At 48.7% G+C, this 14,438-nt stretch overlaps 4 protein-coding genes across 4 annotated transcripts; 2 read left to right on the top strand and 2 right to left on the bottom strand.

The window, feature by feature from the left end:
- Nucleotides 1–6,130: 6,130 nt before the first annotated feature.
- On the top strand, nucleotides 6,131–7,112 carry N7481_002394 (TIM-barrel enzyme family protein; the record flags this gene model as incomplete). The annotated part of the gene is made up of 3 exons (XM_057261613.1): nucleotides 6,131–6,218; nucleotides 6,285–6,430; nucleotides 6,477–7,112. The coding sequence occupies 3 exons, from the start codon at nucleotides 6,131–6,133 to the stop codon at nucleotides 7,110–7,112; spliced, it is 870 nt and encodes a 289-aa protein (XP_057126545.1).
- Nucleotides 7,113–7,527: 415 nt separating this feature from the next.
- N7481_002393 (SDR family NAD(P)-dependent oxidoreductase) lies at nucleotides 7,528–8,489 on the top strand (the record flags this gene model as incomplete). The annotated part of the gene is made up of 2 exons (XM_057261612.1): nucleotides 7,528–7,579; nucleotides 7,654–8,489. The coding sequence occupies 2 exons, from the start codon at nucleotides 7,528–7,530 to the stop codon at nucleotides 8,487–8,489; spliced, it is 888 nt and encodes a 295-aa protein (XP_057126544.1).
- Nucleotides 8,490–9,341: 852 nt separating this feature from the next.
- N7481_002392 (uncharacterized protein) lies at nucleotides 9,342–9,782 on the bottom strand (the record flags this gene model as incomplete). Its single annotated transcript, XM_057261611.1, has 1 exon — nucleotides 9,342–9,782. The coding sequence occupies one exon, from the start codon at nucleotides 9,780–9,782 to the stop codon at nucleotides 9,342–9,344; it is 441 nt and encodes a 146-aa protein (XP_057126543.1).
- Nucleotides 9,783–12,668: 2,886 nt separating this feature from the next.
- On the bottom strand, nucleotides 12,669–13,439 carry N7481_002391 (uncharacterized protein; the record flags this gene model as incomplete). Its single annotated transcript, XM_057261610.1, has 3 exons — nucleotides 12,669–12,857; nucleotides 13,052–13,153; nucleotides 13,209–13,439. 3 exons carry the CDS (start codon nucleotides 13,437–13,439, stop codon nucleotides 12,669–12,671), a joined length of 522 nt encoding a protein of 173 aa, XP_057126542.1.
- Between the last annotated feature and the right edge of the window lie 999 nt (nucleotides 13,440–14,438).

The following is a 14,438-nucleotide window of genomic DNA, read 5'->3' as shown; positions in this document are numbered from 1 at the left end:
TTAGTGGTGCACTGGCTAGCTGGTTGATTCCGACTGTGTTACTGCAGGGCCCTGTTGGTAGCGCCGACGAGAAAAAAAAAATCCAGAAAAGGACCCACCTTCATCCCGAAGCTTTTCGTTTTTATTTTTGCTTTGCATCTCCACTCCCTGCCCTAGGAACTTTAAATATCCTTTGTCTAATCTTCCGATGTCAGTGATTATCTGCCCACCATCTATGGTACGAGTATCCGTATGTACATACATAAATTGTAGGGCTGTTTACAAACCCGCACTCCCCTCACTCCGACGCCTTGTATTCCGACCTTTACCCGGTCACCGGTTCTCTAAACAGCATTCTGCGCCGAGTCACGGTGACGAGTGATACGGACATTGTCATTCCGACTTGATATGGGCGTCCACGTATGCATATGACCTTTGTCATCCAAATAGTGATAATAGCCTGTACGGAATAAATGGAAGAGAAATTAGATAAATTACCAAGCCGACAGCCCTATGCTTTTAGGGCTTAAATTGGCCCGTGCAACCCTCGTACTCGTACGCGTCCAATGCCGCCCCGCCCTTCCACCGCGGGGGCTCTCCGCCAGCCTACGTAAGACGCAGACGTACGAGTAGTTAATCTTCCTTCCCCTAGGTGGATTTGACTACGAGTATGAAAAGCGTTTTATCTCTGGTACGATTTCGTTTATCTTGAAGTTCATGGCGGGGAAAGCTCCATCGTATCCCATTCTCGGATACGCATCCTTGTTCAACCACATGGTTACTATCTAATCCACATCCCCGTCTCCCACTCTCTCACTCTCCCGCCCAATTCCGTCTCCCACACAATCGACCGCAACACATGGCGTGTGCCGATCAGTCAAGCTTCTAGCCCACGATCGCGAAGTTCATCCAAGGCTCGAAGACCCTTTGGGCGTTTGATGCCGAGCAATGATTTGCTCTACGCCAGCCAGCTGGACGGGGCATACGTATGCAGCCTACGTATATCCACCGGCACCATGACAGGGCTAGTACTCTAGCCGGCGGATGGCTTCTCCATGATTCATACGCCGCTCGCTCAAAGCGTCCGCCCTAGCCCTTAGCAGCTGACGCCAAACGCCCCCGTCAGGGTCCTCGGCTTCCCTAGCGTCTGTGATGAATACCACCAGGAACATACTACGAGTACGGTTACCCAGCTTCTAATACCGAGTGTCGCCTTAGAGACCCCTAATGGTGCCTTAGCGTCATCCACTAGAGTCGCTCTCCCTTTCTCTTAACCCTTTTCTCTTACCTCCCATGCAGGGACTCGCGGCCCATCCCCATCGGCTTACTCTGAGCAGATTAGGTGCGGACTTCAAGCTGCAATTTTTGGGATCCACTATCCCCGATTCACATCTAGTGCGATGGATCATGGGAATCGTTAGGGCGGATTGGATTGATCATTCATGTACACCCGCCACGCCCACGCGGCCTTATCCTCATCGTGGCTGGAAATTTCTTAACTCGGTTGGGTTCCGTGGAACGAGAGCTTGAGCTAGACCCCTCCTCGCTCCGCTTAGTTAAATGCTAGTTTCAGGGACCTGTCTTTTTTTAACAGGGCGATTGTCGTTCGTGAATTTGGACCCCAAAATTTCCCCTCTTAGTGAGTGGGAATTCAATAAAAAAATTTGCTCACGAGGCCAAGACGTCGGAGCAGGTGGGCAAGGAGAGAGCAATCTGTCAAACCACCATACAGTCTTATTCTCGACCGAACTCAAAAATAAATCTAAATTACACCTGGGCACTCGGAGATAAGTTACCTTATCCGCCCCTTTGATGACAGACGTCACAACTGTCATTGTCCTGTGCACAGCCATTCTCCGCAATCCGTTCATAAATCCGACTCGTCAATTATGTAGATGGCGATAACTCTACTCCATCAAGATCTTGCTGACTCTAGGCTGCCACGCTTTCTCCTTGTTCGCTTCCACCAAGTGGATGCGCACAGCCACAACCCCATTCACATTCTTCAGTGCTGCCTACCGCAAGCGCTTCCAGAACGCTCCAGCAAGAACACTCTGCGGGGACAATCGCACTATTGAAGCCAATCCGCATTAGCCTGCCTCGGCAATTGCTATTCGCCGGTTTTCTAGAGACGATCCGGGTCTCAGCCTGCCGACTCGCTGACCAAAGTCTAAAGGGGCGCAGCAGCACACATGGCCGTCCGGAGTACACATCAGTATATCCGAAAACGAGTAGGTATGTAACAAGTACGGGGAATTGAATATCTACACTTTTTCAATCTGATGGATATGGAAGACAAGAAAATGCTACTGCCTAGAGCTCTCGCGCTACGCCTCCCTTCCTAGTGACTTTCATCTTTTGCTTTTCCTTCCGCTGTCATCCGGGAGAGTCACACTACGAGTACTCCGTACACCTGGCATCTATCCCAAGCACAGAATAAGCTCCGATCTGTGGCGCGGTGTCTTGCGATCGCGATCGTCCTATTCTGGCACCTGCCCCATGCTTCTTTCGGTGGTCCGCGTACCTAACCTGGCGAATGTGCCGATCAATCTGTAAATAGCACCGCTATCGATGGCGCTATCGAAAAGATAACGGAGTATCGTCTTGATATTGATGGTCCCCCTTGAAAGGGGTGATCATATACATAATGTAGTAGTGGTGAACCAACCAACTAACTAGTAGTTAGTACTTTGTACAAGTGGGTTCATTCCGTTGCTGTTACGGAGTACGGAGGAGAGTTCATTCAATCGGACCTCCGACCGCCGACTTCCGACCACAAAATCCCATCCACTATTGGGCAATATGGTTGTGGAATTTGTACCTGTACTCCATACATACAATGTGGGAATTATAGCACATTATGCGCCGGGGTATTCCTTCGCCTCAGAAGTTGATCGAATTGATCGACGTACTCGTAGTGCATGGCCTAGTTACTGGGGTACGTACACGTACGTTGTCTATCCGTCGACTAAGTGACCCTCCGTTTAGTCAGTAGTCACGAACGACATCTGTAGTACTCCATCTGGGCTATCCATAGAGAGATTTCTGTATCAAAAGCTTCCTCAAGCCTGCAGGGCGCAGCCACAATGAAGTCATCGGACAGATGTACCATGCAGGTTTCAACCACACAGCACGAAATGCTCCGCACTGCACCGCCCCATCGAATATTCGACAGCTCATGTGCCGAGACACTTCAAGCTGTGTGTCTCGGCTTGCGATCCAATAACTGTCTGTCTGTAGCCGAATTCTAATTGAGACAAACACATCCGCAGCAAATTCCTTCCCTCGGGCGGGAACTAGTCCTGGTATGGAGATTAGATGCACACGCCAGCACGGCCAACGTCTTCAGTACTACTCCATACCTATCTTCCAAATATCACTGGGTCCCAGGGGAAAGAAAAACCCACACGCTATTGCTATCACCCCATGCCAAGCGCAATATGGTTTTCTTTCATTCGACCGGCCCGCATAGGGTCCGGCCGAATTGAGCTCAAGTGGAGAGGGTAATTTTAGTGGGGGAGTGATATCCACTCAGCAAGTGGTTGTTGTGGTAGGGTGACGAGGCAGCACTCGCACTCGCATTCGCACTCACATTTGTATGTACAGCCGGCATGTCGAACCAAATATGATGCTCTGTGGCTTAGCAATGATTGTACTCCTTGGATCTGTATTGGTGTTTTCCCTCTTACGAGAAGGTATGTAAAGATTATAACATACGCGTTTTACAAAACATTTCCAATTTGAAAGATTTCCCATATTTACAAGCGTACCCACATGTGACTGCTGCACTTGCTTTATGCGATTCTGAACTAATTAGGTATCCTACTCAGTGCATACAGTTTACAAGGTGCATATCTGCCCAATTATATGGCTCCGTAGCGAGCTTCGATTTCCACCTCGGTAACAGATGCCTGCAATCCTAGGCATTAGGGCAAGAACTTGTCATAGAAACTTGAATATAATTGATTTCTTCTACTAAACGATCTTCTCAATATGCACCTCTTACCCCGCTCCAGTATCTACTTGGGAAATTCGACCGGGCAAAGAGCTGCGTAAGCCGGAAACGTCATGTCGGGAGGTGGGTTGTGGTAGACTCCACGCGATGTCGAATCCTCACTGCGGAGAGGCGTGCGCCAAGCTGAGGGAGATTACTCGAGAGCTTAATGGCATAACCCCTGCATAGTTAGTGGATTTGATGATATGGCACCGTGCGAATCAGTTACGTGGAGCGCTGGTTCCATAGTTTCTTGTTTATTTGTTTAGGTGCTAGTAGTAAGGTTGGTTTCGTCTTGGTCTTTGCTCTGCCAGATGGAACTGGTTCGGCGTACTCTTGCCCCTGCATGCATCATTCCTTCAGTTCTTGGATTGATTTTGGAACCTGATTGGGTTGATTGTGGAATCGACAAGCGCCCAGCCATTGATGCCGGAGATTGAAACCGCTGTATACTTTTGTGGTCCTTTCAGTTGCGTCACTTTGATCGCGTGATACTTCCGAAACAGAATCTTCTTGTTTTCGTTGTGCTGTATTGGCGCCTGGGATTAGTATGACCGTGATTGTCAATTCAAGGCTCGTCACTAGTTTCAAGATCATCTCACATCTTGAGGAGAAGAGCAGACAGTGAGATTCATGGACCAACTGAACCGTCATGATTCAGTTCATCTTTTCTATTCAATCCATAACTAACTCTGGTGATAACTAGTCCTCATTAGATACGATTCGACCTAGTACCGGCCAAGAATGTCGACACGTTTTCCACCGTCAACTTCCACCTTTCACACTTTTGGAACAGCCAAGTCTGATAAACAGGTTCATACCACAATCCTCGTTTTCAAATCCTCATACCTATTTGCTTTTCCTTCCCACGCAGAACAACTGGAAACGATAAGCATGGAAAACCCCCCCCATCCCAGAAAGAACAGAAGTCGCATCTTGGCCTCCGTTGACGAGCCGAGGCGCATAAACTTGAACTCTGATGACATCTGACGGGCCAGCGCTCTCGCAAGCAGCGGTCTTCAATTTGATTGCGATTTGCAAATTCATCAGTTTCATCATAATTCATGGAATGACGCAGGATTCGGGCATCTGGCAAACACAATATAAAGGGGAAATTATTGGCTTGGAGGACTTCAAATCCTCCCACTCCCGGGCTGCTGCAATTCTCTAGTAACTAGTGACTATCTCTCTAACCTCGACCAGTGGTATAACTATACTAGTATATCCGCAAATACTAGTAATCTTCGAAATTGCGGACAGTTTGAAAACTTGAAATTGAAGCCCTGGACCACAGAATAAATTTTCACCAGTAGTTATACACCAAATACCACTGGCACTAGTCACCCTTGGTGGATATTTCAATTCAAGTTAGTATGAAGTCTTTTTTGCATTCACATTCTGCTGACTTGGTTGAATTATTTTCCGAGTCTCAAATAAGTGCCATTGTCGAATATATCCCGAGTCGATATTCCGCTAGTAGGCAGCCTAGGTGACACTTGGTATAACTGAATGAAACCACCTGGCATACCACGCCAGTTCTTTCAGCTTGACTAGAAACCGATAGGAAAAATCGCTAGATACCTTGAATTCACTGATAGACCAGCTGAAATAATACTCAGGCAAGTTCATAATTGTTTGCTTCCGTGCAACAAGGAGCTCTCTGCAGTTTGAAAAGCTAGAACCACAGCAGTCGCCACCTGCAGCAAAAGCCCAGGCAAATCAACGTAGCCAAGACCTCAAAGACGGCGTCCTCCCCGAGAAAAGTCCAAATCTCGGATTATATATCCTCTGCGGCCGGGGTTGACGCGATACATGGTCCTAGGCCACGAGCCCGGTAACCAAATTCGCCAATAAAGCACAACCATGGGATGCATAGTCGTCGATTTTTTGGTGTGGGATGCATCGTGTGAGACGCGAGCCTTAACCTTCCGAAGGTCTCGGTGAAACAGGGATGATCCAGGTAGCCGATGGTGATGGCCAAGTGTGTTGCTACTTGAGTGTGCGGGCCTGAGGTCATTCGTGGGGCGGAGAGGAGGGGTATACCACGACTCCATCCCTTCAGTGCAACATCCAACTGCATTCTCCCCTATACTCGGTGAGACCAATACTATACTTCGAGGCCGAGTCGGTTTCCCCTTTTTATCATTCAATACTACTATGCCCCGACCGGTGAATCGAGAGGAAGTCCTCGCGCGTCTGCGTAAGACGGTCGCGGATGGTTCCATTATTGTTGGCGCCGGAGCTGGTGAGTGCTGGGATCACAGTGTTGCAGTAGCCCATGGCTTCGATGGAGAAAGCTAAAGTCTACAAGGTATCGGCTTGTCAGCCAAGGCAGTCGAGAAAGGCGGCTGTGATCTGATACTGGTCTACAATTCCGGTCGATTCCGCATGGCTGGTCGCGGCTCGCTGGCCGGGTTGATGCCATACTCGGATGCGAACCAGGTCGTAGTGGAGATGGTATAGTTCCATCTAGCTCTTTGGTTCCCTCCAACCCTTAAGCCAGCTAACGAGAACGGTTGTTTTCCTTCGATATAGGCTAGCGAAGTCCTCCCCCGTTGTGCAAAATACCCCTGTCCTGGCCGGAGTCTGCGGTACTGACCCCTTCCGCTCGATGCCAACCTTCTTAACCGAACTGCAACGTCTCGGTTTCGTCGGGGTACAGAACTTCCCGACGGTCGGGTTGATCGATGGACAGTTCCGCGCCAATCTAGAGGAGACCGGTATGGGGTATGATCGCGAAGTGGAGATGATCGCGACGGCGCACCGACAGGGACTCGTGACAACGCCGTATGTCTTCAGCCCGGAGGATGCGGTGCAGATGGCGCGGGCGGGCGCGGATGTTGTGGTAGCTCACGCGGGCTTAACGACGGCGGGTTCAATCGGGGCTCGTAGTGGGCGTTCGCTGGAGGAATGTGTGGGATTTGTGCAGGCGATTCGTGATGCGGCGGTTGAAATCAACCCGGAGGTGCTGGTTCTTTGTCATGGAGGGCCAATCGCACGCCCGGCAGACGCTCAGTTTGTGCTGTCAAGGACTCGGGGGGTGCATGGGTTCTTTGGGGCAAGCAGTATGGAGCGATTGCCGGTGGAGGTTGCGATCCAAGAGAATGCGGAGGAATTTAAGCGGTTGAAGATTAATTAGCCGAGAGAGAGAGAGAGAGAGAGGCGTGGGTAGAGTGTGTGGGAGAGAGAAAGATCAACAGAGGAAGAGAAGAGGGAAAGGAAGGAAGTGTAGTTGAAGAGTCCGGAGCACATGACCACGAATCTCAACACCATCTCTCATCAACTCTACTCCTCTACACACATTCTTCTTGTCTCTCTTCTATACTTCTACCATATCTACTGTAACTCACCACTGCATCCTAGGATGACCCTGCTGACCCACCTTCCCCAACTGGCCCCCTTCGGGCAATTTGAGCCCGCCGTGGAGAAGCCGCCAGTCGGCTAAATTGCGAGGGGAGTACAAAGCAAAGCATCGCTGGCCTTTCTTTATTCAATTACGACTTGCTTTTCTTTCTCCTATTAAAATCTCTTACATCCTTAAAACCATCCTCAAAATGTCGCGCGTCTTGGAAGGAAAGCTGGCCATCGTCACTGGCGGATCGCGGGGTACTTCATTTCCTCCATCTTTCTCCCCCCCGGCAAAACCACAACCAGCTCTGCTAACCCATGAATTTATCCAGGAATCGGCGAGGCCGTTGCCCGCAATCTGGCCTCGAAGGGCGTCTCTCTTCTCCTAAACTATACCTCCGATTCATCACGCGCGCCCACGGAGAAGATTTGCGCTGAATTGGCCGCTGAGCACAAGGTCCGCTGCGAGTTCGTTCAAGCGGATCTGGGCAAGCCCGATGAAGCCACGGCCGCCATTCTCAACGCTGCGCACCAGCACTTTGGTTCCTCGGGAAAATTGCAAATCGATATCCTCATCAACAATGCTGGTGTCTCGGCGGATCGAGATCTGAATGACGCCCAGCGCGGCCCAATCACTGCTGACCACTTTAACTGGCACTACACCATCAACGTGCTAGCCCCCTTGCTGCTCACCCAAGCGGTCGCCCCTTTCCTCCCCACGGACCGCTCAGGACGAATTGTCAATATCTCCAGTGTGTCGGCCTCAATGGGCTTCGTCGGTCAGTCTATGTATGGCGGTACCAAGGCGGCTCTAGAGTCTATGACCCGGACCTGGGCGCGGGAATTATCTGACCGGGCCACGGTCAACGCGGTCAACCCTGGCCCTGTCATTGGTGATATGTATTTCAAGGCCGGTGAGGCTTTCTGGAATGATATCCAGGGTTATATGGATAATACGCCCATGACCAAGTTGGATGTGGATGATGAGTCGACTATGAGCCGGTTGACTGAGGAGCAGATTCGCTTGATCAAGGAAAAGATGGGTGGTCGTCGACCGGCATTCACTAGTGAAATTGCTGGCGTTGTCTGTATGCTATGCACCCCCGATGGTGTTTGGAGCACTGGTAGTGTTGTATGCGCCAATGGCGGTATGAGGATGGGTGTTTAAATATCGTTCAATCACCATTCACAATAATAAACAAATGAAATTCATGATAAGGTACTTCTATCACGACAGAACTTCCCGTTCAAGGGAAATGAAATGTACACTTAAAACTTGAAGAGGGCATCGTAAAGCTAGATGGGACGATGTTTATAATTCAGTACTTGGCAGCATTGCGCGGTCGAGCAAGTAGCACTACCAGTGGAGATAGAATAATATGGACACAAGGCAAATATATCAATACCAGTAGAAGTGAACATGATAGCCCCAAATATTCCCTTTCTAGCTTTGCGCCAGGGCGACGATGGAGATGGTGATTGAGAGTGGAGCAGATGCCGAGATCGTTGGATCTCTACAAGATACCCAAAATGTGTAAGTACAGCACCTAAAAACCAGTAGGCAACTTGAATGCACGGTATCTCAATTTAATCACAGCATAGTCATCACTCCAATTATTCCTTTTCGGCATCTCGGAACCAATTGGACTCTCTTCTCACTCATATATTTCCGAATTACTCTCTGGTTCGGCTTTTATCAAACCAGCAAATCCTCCAATGTTTGAAGATCCCTCAGCTAACTCGGGCTTTCTGACTTTCTGAAGTAGCTTCTTTGAACGAGACCCAGTTCTGTGGAAGAGACATGAAGTGGTTTAAACCATACGTACCGTGCGCATCACACACACTGGGCAGAAAAAGATAAATGATGTAATCGAATATATTCAAGGAGTGTTCGCTTTCAAAAAAGAGCTAAATACATCAAGGCTAACCAATCATGTCATGGATGAGCCATCATTATAGAATCTGGGCCTTTCTCCAGCCCAATTTATACACGACCATTTCCCCATCACACTGTGCTGATCTAAGGCAGAGCAGCGGGAGAGTAAGCCTGGTCGGGCTTGACAACCTTGCCGCCATCGAGCTGCTTATCGGTATAAGCGGGCCAGACAATCTGGCGAGAGTCGTTGTTGACAACGGAGAGGGTGGTGAAGCCATTGTCAGGGCCGAACTGGCCGCTCCAGCCGGAGGTGATGGTGTAGACACCGCAGGCAGAGGGGCCACCGTTACGCTCGGAAGCCGTGGCGCCCTTAACGACGTAAGTGCAGGACTTGGTGGCAGCGGTGCCAACCTGGATGCCGAAGTTCCAGGTGCACGAGGTGTCGGCGCCGTTGCAGACGCGCTTGAGGTTGCGGATGGTCCACTGGGGGCTGGCGGCCATCATGTTCTTGCTGGTCTCGGCCGGGGCGGCCATGACCGCGGAGGCAGCGACGAGAGTAGAGAAGAGGACTTGAGTGATCTGCATTTCGGCGGTTGTTTTGTGGTGTGGTTGGTTGGTGGTGAAGTGGAAGTATGTTTGTATAGATGGAGATGGAGATGGAGATGGAGATTGAGATTGATGAGGATGAATTCGTAGGGCTGGAGGAAGGTATTTATATTCTTTCTACAAAAACAGTCAGGTATATGCGAGGTAGGCAGCTCGATCGATAATAGCTAATACCTCTGCTGATCTCCCATCGTACTTCCTTGAAATAGAATGGACTAAGAATTAGTGCATGTAACAGTACTGGGTGAAGAGGCTGGAAATAACCCGCGATGTGCTAGCGATGTCTTAGAAGTGGACCGGTGAGACATCATTATGAGGTACGGACGTACGAGTAGTCTATGTTGAGGACTGCAGAGCTCAAGATGGCCACTGGGGTGATTCAGAGTCTCTGCACAAGGTAAGACATCTTCGAGACCCACCCAATCAAGGCTGTTGTGCTGCGGATTGGCACCCCGCATCTCGAGCCAGGACCCTGCAGAAGCCACATGATCCTGCATTATTCTAGCCTGGCGGGCCTTTTTCGGGCATTTTGACTCGATTTCATCGAAATATCCCTCTACTCTTCGTGTCGTTATGCAACTCTTCGCATTTTTGTAAACAAAGCTCCCGACGGATCGAGAACACAAATGAGTTACTCAATGCGATCGGTTTATAGAGCCGACTACAGGGTTAAAAGAACCGTTCCAATGTTTTTAATCTTCTCAAGAATTTTTATCACAGATAATTATCACTCAATTCATTCTCACCAGCCCCGGGTGGCGTTATCGGATCGTACAAAATTGTGGTTGACGATCCGAGGCTTCGCGGCTGCAACCGGGACCCACAGAATACCAGTCAATCCTGTTTTCGGCCTGGTCTGCGTGGGGAGATGTAAACAATTTTCAGATATGGTTCAAAGAACAAATATGGACATCCTCAACTACCAGGATGACCGGAGGAGGCGCAGTAACTAACGGGCATTGCTTACACTTCGACGAACCATTAGACTGACCATGTGCTCAAAATTGGATTTCCTCGAACCTGACTGCTGCAATCTTCGTATTCGGGACTGGAGATTATAAGCGGGGTGTGGATAAAAGAGGAGGGGTTATTCGACTAGCGCGATCCAATGTGGCAAATGTCTATTTTGAACCTGGAGATGCATCCATTCGATGCGTAAGGTGAAGTGGTAGCTTTACTACATTGTAAAAGTGGTGTCTTAACCTTAGGTAAAAAAGGCCTCCACAGCTTCATGTTTCGAACCCCCGCGAGCAACATAAAGGGGAAAGTGCTGATAGACCCTGCGAGCAGAATAATATGACCCAGATAGCTTTAGGTACCTCGGTACCATCTACTTTGAAAGGAAAGTGATCGACGTTATGATGTTAGACCCAGAGCAGCGGAAATTGCAGTCTGTCGATTCATTAATCTCGCGGCTCACGGGTTGATTCCCAAATCGAGATGGCATTCCAAAACTTGCCTCGATCCGAAGTCAGCGTGACGTTAGAGCTGATGCTGATTCAGCTAATGCAACATGCTCTGTATTCTGTCTCACACTTCTCGCTGAGTCTAGCTCTCCAAAAGCCAAAGTAACAACTTGAATAAACCGTTCTGGTTCTGGAACAACTTGATGCAAATGGCGGTGAATTAAAATAGATTGTAAGGCTCAAGCTTAAGTGGAGCCATACCTCAAGTGTCTACTCCGTACTTTCAACGCTGCTTCGGTTAGAGTAATAAGAACCAACTTGCACAAAGCAATATACACATAAACTGGCCAGATAAGCACCCCGGATCTTTCTGGATGAAACATGCCCAGATGTCATTCTAATTTCCAAAAACTCGGATTACGTGGCTATTTCTTTGTATCCAATGCCCCTTTTCAATACCCGTAGGTCTGGATGCGTGGAACCGGAAATAAAAAGAAATATTAACGTACACCTCCCCTATCTGTCCGATCCTTCCGTCACTTTTGGCAGTAGGCGTGATAGTAGGTTTTTGCCTCGGAGCCTCAGTTACATAAACCTTGGGATTCAAGTTCAAGTTCAAGTCCAAGCAAGTTCAACTTGAAGTTCTCGGGAGTTGTAGTGCATTCAGAATGCCACTGGCAATATACCAAGATGAAGAATATACTATATTCATTAGTACGAACCTTCAAGTTATTCAAGTTTGCAACTCAGATGCCCAGGTGCAATACCACCTGGGCTTTTTTTCGGTCCATTTCAGTCGTAAAGAAGCCTGCCAGAAGATTGGATTTCGTAGAGATTGAGAGCTGCAGTTCCAACCATGTGTTGGTGCAGTGAATGTCTGAGGGATCATGTGTCACCAGCGCCCAAGTGAGGCCTGGATAGCCGCGGTTACTTAGAAAATAATTCCATCACCGTCAGTTTTCGATCTCTCTACCAGCGACATTTTGATCCTCAACTTCCGCACGCGTGGCCATTAACCCAACACACTACCCATTCCGCAATTGTTATTGGGCATGTTCCGTTGAGGCGGTGGTATCTGCATATTGCTGTCACTCGGGCAAATCAACTGCCACTACCACAACCACATCTCAATACCACATCACATTGTTGATCTGCTATTTTGAATCTTGGCAAATGGATAGAAAAGATTGGTCATCGTGCGGCCCTCTAAACTTCCAAGATTACGCATATCAGGTTTCCATATCTTCATAGTCCTTGACAACCTTGGAATTCAATGGATGACGCGAATTTATATACACTGGTAGTAGGCAAACGACGATCTAGAAGATACTAGCGATTAGTAATTTCAATCTTCCGGCGGGAAGTTCGAGGTACCCGGGTCGGTTCTTCAAGTTTTCAAGGCCTGAAGCTTTAGGGCTGTACAACCTAGGCAATCCAAGGGTCATGGGGATTGATCTAATCACTCAGCCTGTAACCTGTTCACAACCCAAGTAGCCGCAGTATTATCCAAAATGGTGGCATAAGCCATATGGGCTGAGTGGTTCATTCCGGCGGCTTCGCAAACTCCGTCTTTGTTATCACAGTAGTCATGAACCCGGTTGGCATACTTCGACAAAGCCGTGAGCTGCACAGCAGTACGAGGATATTTCTGTGCAGATTTTTATGTCAACTCTGGCTTATCGCTCCATAACTGAAGACTCCTATAGAGGTACTTGAACCAGTCGCGGCGACATCTCCAACATTGTATGTCTCGTTAGGCATGTGGCGGGGATCACCATAGGGAAGAACAGCGGCGACTACGTTTGATTAGTATGAGGGAGTTTGATCGTACATGTTACGTACTGTGCGAGCCCACTGTATTAGGTTAACGGAGGGCCTGGTGAGATTGCCCAGGGTCCCATCGTCGCCACCACCGGCTAACATGTCGCTCACGACTATGGCTCCCTATACAGAGTAAGCGGAATTCTAAAGTTGATAGAGCTTTCAGGGTATTCCCTACCTGAGAGTAGCCGAGCAATACTACCTTGGAAGCTGGGCAAGCTTTGACATAAGCACTCAACTGGGCGGTGCCATTGTAAATACCTTCCTCATAGCTAGAGGTGGAACCTTCCTGAGTAGTCGGGTAAATTATATCTTCATAATTGCTGCCCGGGATGGCTGTCATAACTAGATCAGTCAAAGAACCCAAAAGGCCGGGGTAGCTCTCCGTGGTTCCGCGCGCAAGAATCATGTGCACACTCGCGCAGGAGGATTGCTATTTGCGTCCGCAGCACAGGCACCAGTAAGGACAGACAGCACAGCTGCGGTGGCAAGCTTCTTGAACATATTCAGATGATGTCCAAAACGACACTGGAATAGCTGGAAAAAGAGGAGATAACTTAAAAGAGGTGTTGAGGCTTCAAGTTGGTTGCACGGAAAACTTATATTCATATTCGACAAATATATTATCGATGATAAGTCGGAGACATTGGTCAGCGATGGAGGCTTGGAGGGAGACCTTGGTGGAGAAACTGCTGACGATTGTTCTACGGAGATGTTAGTGTGACCCGTAATTCTGGACTAACACCTAAAGCCTTTGCTGGATTGATGCATAGTGGAGAGGACATGAGCCCTAAAGAAAGCAAGATCTTCAAGTGTTAATGCTAGTTTCCGACATGGTCTTCCCACAAACTATGGATGTGGGCCATCAGATAAAATAAACCGTGTCGGGATATCAATCCGACCGACGGCTTGGGAATTGAGTTGAAGTTCGGCCGAAGTTTCCGTAAATAGAAAGGTCGTTCAACCGATGAAGAAGCTTGGCCAACCCTTATATCATTGCAGCATGGAGAGTGCGATCAAGCTGAAACAAAAATTCGGAGATCTATGAAATGCTGGAATAGAGCAATCTGTTCAAATGCGCATGTTGCGGGCGAACATAAGATTGCATTTTGCATATCTTGTGGGAGTATGAGCCCTGGGGGATCATAGCATCTCAGCTACCGAGGAAATGCTAAATACACGGTCAAACCAGGACAGTGAGGCTACTGACCAATTGAGAAAAAAGGATTACCTGGCAACTTAACACTTTGCTTGAAACCTCCCAATCTAGAGTTATACCCGTTAGAACCCCGCCTTGCGCCTGACGGTGCAATGTCGAGCGCTTAAGTGTCACTCGATGTGGGCCCTGTAGGTGCAGGGGCATGTGTAAGGAGAGGGAGAAGTTATAGTCTAATAGGCTAGACAACGA

Source organism: Penicillium waksmanii (genome assembly GCF_028829765.1).
Source record: "Penicillium waksmanii strain IBT 27052 chromosome Unknown utg000002l:1.0-3326099.0:1.0-3328782.0, whole genome shotgun sequence".
Lineage (NCBI taxonomy): Eukaryota > Fungi > Ascomycota > Eurotiomycetes > Eurotiales > Aspergillaceae > Penicillium > Penicillium waksmanii.
Note: the sequence above shows the minus strand (reverse complement) of the source record. Positions and strands in the feature narration are given on the sequence as shown.